Source organism: Electrona antarctica (genome assembly GCF_951216825.1).
Source record: "Electrona antarctica genome assembly, chromosome: 19".
Lineage (NCBI taxonomy): Eukaryota > Metazoa > Chordata > Actinopteri > Myctophiformes > Myctophidae > Electrona > Electrona antarctica.
In genome coordinates this window covers 22,473,008-22,483,963 of record NC_136800.1, presented here as the reverse complement: position 1 = coordinate 22,483,963, position 10,956 = coordinate 22,473,008, and the positions used below count along the sequence as shown (strand labels likewise).

The window sequence follows — 10,956 nt, the reverse complement described above, 5'->3', positions numbered from 1 at the left end:
ACCGGCGTCATTGTTGGGAAAGGGAGCACTTTAAAATAAAATGTTTATTTATAATACAATTGAGATACGAACTAACTTTCCAGATAACTAACTTTCCCTCTCTTTCCAGAGAGAGAGAGAGAGAGACAGAGAGAGAGACAGAGAGAGAAAAGGTTAAATGGCCACCTTAATATGGTTCTATTTACACTTTACAGTCATCTTTACTCGGTCGATGCCATACTGTAATCTGTGATTGATTGAGTTGAGAGCGAGATGTTACCACTACCAGAGCCATATAATAGAAGTGTTGCGATATTGAGGGGGCAGAAAACAGAACATTTATGAAGTGAACGGAGTTTGCGTAACTCTGAGGCTCTGGATGTTACGTACGTCTAGCGTCAGACCCTCTCAATCGAGAGGAAAAACATTGATGCGGTCGGCCATTGCAGTGCTTGGTCGCTGCTGTTAAAACACATCGGGACTAAAAGCTCGCTCCAAGATGTTTTTATCCTCCGTCGTTCGGTCTGCTGTGTCGCGAACGGTATGAGTGTTTCATATAAACAGTTATATCACTACGGATATTGACATTATAGACGTTAATGAACAGTCTTACAGTAATATGGTATGACACCTTCACAAGGGCAAGCTGTGTGTGAAGGCCAAGGCTGTCAAGCTACAGCTAACATTACTGAAGTGTTAATACTGCTTTAAACATAAGCGTTATGGCATTAATTAATATCAATAACTTAAAGTCTTAAACAATAATGGCGCACGACATATTACGAATTAACGGTACCATGTCCGACCTATTTCCTATAATGTGACTGACTTTAATACTATCACGTTACTATCACTGACATTAGCCGGGTAACCGACTAGCTAATAACGGGACGATGTAAACAGATTTAACACTAGCTCTGGTCTAGCCGCAATTTGCAACTCTAGATTTGTTTACAATGGGATGAATCTAGAGTTGCAATACCCTCCATTGACTCCCCACTCATCCAATTTGGTTTGTGATCTGCTTGTCTTAAACAACGTTAAACTCACCAACATTGCAGCTGTAGTCCAAGCTTGAATTATCCTCTTTCAATCTGCCGAGCTTGTTATTCATAAAAATCCCCCGTAGACATGTTATGACCTACTTTCTGTCAAGAAATTCTGTGCAGGTGATTCTTTTTCTAAGTGCTGGAGTTTGGAAGCACTCGTCATAAGTCACTGAACGGCCCAGCGTACCACCTGTTTCGAATTTGTACATAATGCAGGAGGCAGCAGCGCGACCCGTTAACAAAAACGAGTGCTTCCAAACTGCAAAAAGAATCACCTGCAGAGGATGTCTTGACAGAAAGTAGCTCATAACATGTCTACGGGGGATTTTTATGAAAAACAAGCTCGGCAGATTGAAAGAGGATAATTCAAGCTTGGACTACAGCTGCAATGTTTGAGTTTATCGTTGTTTAAGTAAGACAAGCAGATCACAAAACAAATTGGATGAGTGGGGAGTCAATGGAGGGTATTTCAACTCTAGATTCATCCCATTATAAAGAAATCTAGAGTTGCAAATTGCGGCTAGCTCTGGTCCATAGCTCTATTTGCAGAGCTAATTTAACACCTTGTTGCAACCACAACATATAAAAGATTAATGTTACCTCATTGACATGTACATTTTAGGGCATCCTTAACTGCAAACTGTCCATTACAATGTGATTCCCTTTATTTGTTGCAATTATAATATGAACCTACTACGTAGTGATTCCCCACTGATGAACAGTGCTGTGGTTGTATTTACAGTTTATTGTTCTGGGGAAATGTGTGTCAAATACACTCAAATTCTGTATTTGCACATTTACTGTCGTAGCAAAAAAATAGCCGATCTACAAGCTCAAAACGCGTCGCATTGCGATGCATTTTGAGCTTGTTGATCAGCTATTTTTTTAATTGAAATCGTGAATATTTTTTTTTATATTTTAATTGGAATCCTGAAAAGTAACCTATAATGTGACTGACTTTAAATTACTATCACGTTACTATCACTGACATTAGCCGGCTAGCTAATAACGGGACGATGTAAACAGATTTAACACTAGCTCTGGTCCATAGCTCTATTTGCAGAGCGAATTTAACACCTTGTTGCAACCACAACATATAAAAGATATACCTCATTGACATGTACATTTTAGGGCATCCGTAACTGCAAACTGTCCATTACAATGTGATTACCTTTATTTGTTGCAGTTATAATATGAACCTACTTATATATTGTGGCAAATATCTGTAGTGATTCCCCACTGATGAACAGTGCTGTGGTTGTATTTACAGTTTATTGTTCTGGGGAAATGTGTGTCAAATAAATACACTCAAATTCTGTTCCTCCCTAGCCCTGGTCCAGTGTAGCCCTGAAACGTGAAGTATGAGCAACATGTGAACCATGGCTAGGTCCAGTGCGTCAGCGAGTCTGAGGACCAGGGCTAGTTCCTCCCTAGCCCTGAAACATGACTGTCATGATTATCATGTGAAGTACGAGTGTCATGTGAACCATGGCTAGTTCCTCCCATACATTGGAAAACACTGACAGTATAGTTTGCAAGAGCCTTTTATTTAAATTAACATTAGGTCAAATTTCAGCTTTTGCAATAATAACTGTGTGCTGCTTGTTTCACATTAGATATTAATCTATAAGATTTAATAATATTGTCCATCTCAGATACAGGGATAGGGTTATTAGGCACGGGTTGTATGTATTAATTTATTAAACATTTAAAACAAAGAGATAATATTGTCCATCTTCAAAATAAATTAATGGAAATGAGCTAGTCAAGAAGTCATTGTCATTCCTTTTAATAAATATATTTATTATTGTTGGAATAATTCATTTTCTATTCTCTGTTGTCTGTTCGCTATATGGAATATTTAACATTTTGTCTTCCATGTCCACAGGCCAGACAAGTCAGGAGTTTGCATCAATCTGCAGCACGTGCTGGAGCTGGAGGCATCTTTGTGGTAAGTCAGAATCCAGTGGTTTTAAGTAGTTTTTTTTTTTTCATTCTTTTTTTAACTATACTGGAGTTGTACAGAATTGTACCTCCCAGTCCCGGCAGAGTAGTTCCGGAGTGGATCCAGCGGATTGTGTGGCCCTGGTCTTTCCCTAGTGGGTCTGATCGAGGGTAGCTACTGGGACGTAAGTCGGGACTTGATCACCCCGGCTGGGTCACCCGAGTGAGGAGTATGATGTTTGCGAGACCCGAAACCCCGATGACCTTGGGATACATACTATACGTCTTAGGTGCATCCAAGCGATCTATTTTCGTTCTGATGACTCATAGGAATAGACTATGTGACAACCAGGTATAGTATAGAGACGGGTGACAGCCGGAATGTAGACGGCACCCCGGGAGCAGTATGGGTTGGCGCCCCAGCCTGCATCCTCCGTGAGGAGGAAGCCCAAAAACCTTCAATGAGGCCTTTAGGAGGGCCATTCGAGCCGCAAGTGGAGCCACCAGTACCACCGTTGCCCAGGTGGAGCCTGCAGAACCATTGCGGCTCAAGAAACCACCACTCCTGAATTAAGTGTCTGGTGCTGGGAGTCTGGTGCAACGCACAGGTCCTGGCGGTACTCCTGGTGAGAGCAGGAGTGAGTGGACCTGGTGAGACGTAGGAGGGGCCCCGGACAGGAGTCAACCCACAGAGCCTAGTCCCTCCACATGCCAGAATTGTACCTCCCAGTCCCAGCAGAGTAGTTCCGGAGTGGATCCAACGGATTGTGTGGCCCTGGTCTTTCCCTAGTGGGTCTGATCGAGGGTAGCTACTGGGACGTAAGTCGGGACTTGATCACCCCGGCTGGGTCACCCGAGTGACGGGTATGATGTTCGCGACATCACTGAGGATACGTCCTAGGTGCATCCAAGCGATGTATTTTCGTTCTGAGTATTAACAATTTTCAGTACTTTTACTTCTGCTCCAATACATCTCAATGCAAATATTGTACTTTTTGACAACTTTTGTTACTTTTCACTTCAGCCCTATCTACAACCAACACTCTCCATTGACCAAAACATACTAGAAGTGTGTGACTCAGTAAAGGTTCTGGGGGTCACCATTCAAGCGAACTTGAAATGGGACAGCCAGGTAGACCATATGTTGACCTCAGCCAATAGAAAGCTCTTTGTCCTATGTCGCCTGAAGAAATTTGCGGTCCAAGACCTTGAATTGGTTTCAATCTACACAGGCTACGTGCGCCCGGTGCTGGAATATGCAGCCCCAGTCTGGCACAGTTCCTTGACTGCCAGCCAGACTAAAAGTCTGGAAAGAGTCCAAAAACGGGCTTGCAGAATCATTCTTGGCCGGAGGTACTCGGGATACACAGGAGCTCTCCGCACCCTCACATTGTGCACCCTAGCAGAGAGGCGCACCCACCTATGCCTTGACTTCGCCAGGAAGCTGTTCAAATCTAACTTAAGGAACTGGCTACCTCCCCTCAGAAAAGAGATCTCTGGACGTCAAACTAGAAATGGAGACGACCTGGACACCCCATCATGCAAAACTGAGAGATACAGAAAATCACCAATCCCATATATGTGTGGACTTTTAAATGATAGTGGATTTTAGATTTGAGTTTTACACCATTTGGATTTTTAGATAGGATATTGCATTTTAGATTTGAAGTTTTATATTTGTGATCGGCAAAATAATTCAGTGTTTTTAATGGCACCTGTCTTTTAAAACCTGTGATCATGCTGAAAGTTGAATAAACAAACATAAACTACCAACAGGTTGGAGCTTGTAGATCTGCTATTTTCAAAGCTTCTATACATTTGGAAACTAAAATTTGTACTTTTACTTCATACATTAAGTAAAAGTTAAGTATTTAAGTAAGTAGTAACATTAAGTATATTTTAATGTGATTAATTAATTAATTAATTAGTACTTTTACTTAATATTTACGTTTGTAGTAGTACATTTTGAATACTTTTATGAGTATTTCTGCATTGTGGTATTGATAGTTACGTACAAAATGTGAGCAGTACTTAAGAGACTCATACATCCTGTGTGTGACCGCAAATTATCTATTATTATGCAATTGAAGACCGACAGTGTCAGTTTGTCACAATGATGCGTTATCTTTAGCTTCATTTGGGAGTTGTCATTTTTTTCCTCCAATATTTTCAAAACTACACAATTTGCAAATTTTATTGTAGAACAGTGTTTGGACAACCATAATATTATTTTCATACACATACAAATCCTGCTAAAATGTAGTGGACAAAGGTTGCCAGATGTGTATGCCAGATGTTTGTCTTCTGAGCCAGCTGTGATGTTGCCGTTCTAAAATACATTTTCAGACAACAAAACAAAAACATGACACGTGGAAAGCCTATGTAATGGGAAGATGTCATGGTTACAGTCCCTTGATACTAGTGTGATGATGGCTTGTTAATTCCCTGTTGGGGGGGGATAAAAATATTGTAAGGCAGAATGCTGTCATCAATCTACATTTGCGCATTAGTGGTGGGAAGTGACCTTTTTCTTGCAATTTATTTTCATCATGAAGCCAGGCCATGCATTTTAAGGTTATATATTATTGAAAGAGAACACAAGTTATCTTTGCTGCTCACAAGGGGGCAGTATGTGCAGATATACAAACAACCTCAGTATGTGTACTTACTGTACTAGCTGTTGAGGTTGCTGTTTATGGTGTTTGGGTACCGGTACATGTCTCCCCTGTGGTCTTACATATGGGAGTTATTCCATAGTTAACTAGATGTCTCTCATAACCCTGATGCACTAGATCATTGTAAAATGAAGGTCTATACACAAAAATGAAAATAAAAAATATACATCATTCTGACTGTAGATCAAATCAGGATCTTTGTAAACAAACAGGTAGGGGTCTAGGGCAGTGTACATGATGGGTATGATATGTGTAGAGTGACAAATATCTGAGTTGCCTGTAATGTGACTGACTTTAAATAGGCTCACTGACATTAGCCGGCTAGCTAATAACAGGACGATGTAAACAGATTTAAGATTTAGCTCTGGTCTATAGCTCTAATGTTATAATATGAACCTACCTTTGTAGCCTAATATTATTTATATTTATTTTTGGGGGGTATGATATGTGTAGAGTGACAAATATCTGAGTTCAAATGACAAAGGTTTGACTGACAGACTGAAAAACAAATGTATTTATTGACAAACTAACACAAACTATGCTCTTTGTTTTTGTTTTGTTTATAGCACAGGGACACGGCTGACAACAATGCAGACACACCTTTTGAATTCACAGAGGAGAGCAAAAAGGTAGGCATTAGAGGAGTCACAAATATCTTTATTATTTACATTGTAAATTGGCATAAAGGGTTGAATACAAAGTGAATACAAAGTGATTGTTTTAAAATGAAAATTGAACTGTCTGCAATAATTTGACATCCTCTCTGTTAGCGCATCGAAGCAATCATTGCTAATTACCCAGTCGGATACAAGCAAGCAGCCACCCTCCCTGTGTTGGATTTGGCCCAGAGGCAGCATGGTTGGCTCCCCATCTCGGCCATGAACAGGGTACAAGGTCCCTTATATCACTGTTGGATATTGAGATTGGCTTCAGTTTGATTCTTCACTCTAAACCTGGGGTCCCTATTTTGGGCATAACATTGTTGGCATTTTATACCCAGTGATGGCTTTTATACATTTTGTAATGTAATATTTAATGAAATAATTTGCACAAACTAGACTACTGTGTAATGTTGTGCATTGTATTTCCAAATAATGCACACTGATAAATCCTGTCTCAAAGAAGCAGATTTAGACCTGAGGCCGATTCTAAAGAAAAAAAAATCGTAACAGTTTTCTGAAAAACCTATGTTTCTATGTCAGTGGTGCTCAACCTTTTTCAATTATCTGTATTTGGCTGCTAGTTCCAGAGACCTCCCAGAAGCAAATATTTGAGTTAAAAATGTTCACTGTGAAAGAATACAGTATATATCCAAAGATTTGCGCTACATTTTCATTTTTTTTAAAAAAATAGCAGATCTAGAAGCTTGTAGATCTGCTATTTTAATAGCTAAAGTAGAACATAATGCTTAAAACACCAAAAGGGGTTATTAACCCATTCTGGGCAGGAACCCCTTTTGGTGTTTTAAGCATTATGTTATACTTTAGCTATTGAAAAATAGCAGAGCTACAAGCTCATAGTGCGGCACCGAGTGCCGTGCTACGAGCTTGTAGGTCTGCTATTTTTTTTTTAACCTGAAAATGTGGTGCAAATCTTTGAATATATATTATTTCAGAGCGAACGTTTTTAACTCAAATCTTTGCTTCTGGGGAGTCCCTGGAACAACATATTTTCAGATAGGGGTCGGCGGCCAATTTAATAGAATTTCTGGGGTCCTTGACATGACATAATTTGAGAACCACTAATATAGAAAAATCGGTTTTTCATGATTTAGAAGACATTTGTCTTGACATAAAGGCGGTGTAAGTGATAACTGGTATTTGTTTTTGATACTAGTAATCATTGCTATAGTGTTTGTTCAGTAATGGGTCTCCTCACAAAATATATTTTCAGGTTTAGATACCAATTATATCCAATTAGAAGAGAAAACCCTGCAAAGACGACTTCAATCTTTTATTGTGTTTTGTTTATCCGGTGTCCTGTATGAGTCCTCTCTCCTGATTGGACCAAATTGATATCATGACCTGAAAATTTATTAAGGAGCTGGAGAGATCCCGGTTAAACTGAAATCTCTTGTCTCTAAGTACATGTATATAATTGCTCTATTATTTTTTCTTAAGTAACTTACTGTATATAGTACTGTACTGTGTATCCCTCAGGTTGCAGAGGTGCTGGAAATTGCCCCAATGAGAGTGTACGAGGTAGCAACATTCTATACCATGTACTTGCGTCAGCCGGTGGGGAAATACTTCATTCAGATCTGCACAACAACACCCTGCATGCTCTGCAACTCGGACAGCATACTGGAGGCCCTCAAAAGCAAACTGGGTAAGAGAGTGACAAACCAGTTCACCCCAGTATTAGAGAGAAAAACATTCATCAAAACAGAGACTTTGTAGTATGCATATTCAATGTAAACAGAGGTTGGTGGAACAAACATGTAAATATACAGTTGTCATTGCTAGTCAAACAACAGTGAGCACTCCGGTCCAGTTAGGCCTAAGCAAACAAGCTGAAGTGCAAATTTGGACGAAAGCCAGGAGAATGTTACTGGCGGGATGAGTGACTCTGCCTCAATCTGTGTAACATCTATGAAGTCAACATATTGCACTTCACTTTTAATCAGATGAACAGTGAGGTTATACTTTTGTTATGATTCAGGTGTTGTATTACAGCTGTGTAATGTCAACCCACACTGCCTGTGTCACCAATATAGTTTGTTTCAGTAACCCAATCTGCTAGGTTGTCGGGAATAGATCGGGCTAAACGCAGTGTGTGTTAATTGTTTTTCCACAGGTATCAAGGTTGGAGAGACCACACCAGACAAGATGTTCACGCTAATAGAAGTGGAATGCCTGGGTGCTTGTGTGAACGCTCCAATGGTTCAGATCAATGACAACTATTATGTGAGTACACGGTGCTTGACTACTCCCCACAGGCAGCCTTCTTAACTGAAATGAATTAAACTAAATTAATTTAGTTCAAAATGCCTTCTGAGGCACGTGTTTGCCCCTCTAATGTATAAGCATGTGACGTGAATGAAAGTCCATCTGCCTAATCACTAGATATGTTAGCTCATAGTTAACAATGAATGGAAATATTTAATAATTTTTTCTTTATTTGATTCATTTAGAAAAAATAAATCCAATTCGGCAGTCTTGCCTTGTGTCCCCGTAAATCCCAGAGAAAGGATCCAGTGATCCAAATGATGATGAGAAAGTCAGAGAGACACAAAGACAAAAGTTTCCATGCACAAATGTTTTGAGTTTACCTGGCTGTAGTTTGACTAAAGAAAACATTACATTGGCATAGTGTTACATTTGCACAGTTGCAGGCAACACAAAATGTTCTGCACAGCATTGGAGCAATCATTTCTGTCTTGGCATTGATTTCCAAAATGATGAAAATGCCGGTTCATAAGATGTTCAGCAGTAATTAGGACTAAAACTAAAAGATCCTACTTCTTACTTGTTTTCAGGAGGATCTTACTCCTAAGGACATGGACGATATCATTGATGATCTCAAAGCAGGCAGGGTGCCACTACCAGGCCCTAGGTGCGTAACATACAGATTTCACTAGGAGTCCTAGCACTCGTCATCTTGTATGTTTCTTTCTATTTCATCAGAGAATGTTATAATATAAACTAAAGCATTATGCTTTTGTACCATCCGTCTCACTCTTTTGTATGCTCTGTTTACCATCTGTTGTGTCAGAGGCAGCCAGGCAGGTATACATACTAAATGTATGATTATTCTACTGTTTGACTTGTTGTTGTCCATTCTCTACTGTGGATAAGAACATCAGGCCCATTGCTCAAATGTAATGTAAATTTAGTATGTTAACTGGTTCTGTTGAAGCAATTATTAAATATTAAGCTATACTGCTGAAATTAGTTTTTTTCTAATTGCTGTTTACAATGAACATGTCTAAATACAAACACTTTGTTTGTTTCTTTCAGAAATGGCCGTTTCTCCTGTGAGCCTGCAGGTGGCTTGACTAGTCTGATCGAACCCCCACCAGGACCAGGTGTTGGTGTGAGAGCAGACCTGTAGTCTCATGCCGAATTTAGCTTATTTAAGAAGCGAACCCTTCCCATACATGTTTGTCAAGTCAAACAAAATGTGTAAATAAAATGTTAATTTACCTGTGCTCTAGGTGTCCGTGTGTCACTTTATAAATGAGGTGGTTGTGGTTGTGTGTGTGTGTGTGTGTGTGTATATATATATATATATATATATATATATATATATATATATATATAATTGGCAATGGATGTTTTTGGAATAGACAGTGAGTGGTCTGGAATGCAGAAGTCATGAACCACAGGACACCGCATATGCACCTACTACTGTACATTTATATCATATTGCAGAGAAACAGAGGTCTCAACATTTAAATTCTCAGTACCATTTCAATGACAGGCAGCCCTTTACAACAACAACCACTGTCTCCTGTCATTTCCAAGTCCACCCTGGTGGCTCATTCATGTCTAGCCGGCGCCCCTCCCCCACTGCCATTTACAACTGTGATTTCAAGCTTGTTCTGCAACATAATATTATGCACCACTGCGCATGTGCGTCAAGCCCTCCGTGATGTAAATGTCACTGCGCAACAATTCAAAACTGGCCGACGACGCAATGAATTCACAAACACTGGTTTGTTTTAAACCTGGCCAGTTAGTTTATATGTAGGTATTATATATATATAGACGTTTACACCAAGAAGGAGCTCGTCTTTCTGCTATTATGTCCCCTCAGTGTGATGATGTTCCAGAACGTTCCCAGACTTCACACTGACCGCAGCGGAAAAGATGACGTCAAGTGTCCATTTATACTGCCCTGTGCTGCTTCATAACGTCTCTCTTCCTTCCAGCCACAAACTGGTTTAAATACTCACCATCAGATGATTATAAGACACCATCCTTTCGGCTATTATAGAACCGATAGTGTTCTCGACCACGGAGGTGAAGTTGCACCACACTACGCCTAGACCTAAAGGAGACTTTTATGTTTTTTTGACACATACACACCATGTCCATTCCGGAGACGTAGATAGACCTCGGTCGGTCGGTGTGTGTGGCAGTGAGGGGGATTAAAAACCTCGCGTCACGGAAAGCATGGCGTTTCGGATGCTCCGATCCGGTTTAGAGCCCGCCCTACTGTATCCGGCGACCCCTCCGCACACAATTCAATTCATATTAGCTTTATTGGCCTGAGAAAACATACGTTTACATTGCCAAAGCAGTCTCAAAATATAATAATCACTTTTGAACAGTTGGGGAAAGTGTATACAGTTGGACGGGGTACGG

The 10,956-nt window shown here is 40.1% G+C and overlaps 1 protein-coding gene across 1 annotated transcript; it reads left to right on the top strand.

The window, feature by feature from the left end:
* The first annotated feature begins 361 nt into the window (after nt 1–361).
* On the top strand, nt 362–9,797 carry ndufv2 (NADH:ubiquinone oxidoreductase core subunit V2). The gene is made up of 8 exons (XM_079529942.1): nt 362–520; nt 2,917–2,979; nt 6,214–6,276; nt 6,418–6,534; nt 7,807–7,975; nt 8,444–8,553; nt 9,126–9,202; nt 9,607–9,797. The coding sequence occupies exons 1-8, from the start codon at nt 479–481 to the stop codon at nt 9,698–9,700; spliced, it is 735 nt and encodes a 244-aa protein (XP_079386068.1). The 5' UTR covers nt 362–478; the 3' UTR covers nt 9,701–9,797.
* The last annotated feature ends 1,159 nt before the right edge of the window (nt 9,798–10,956 follow it).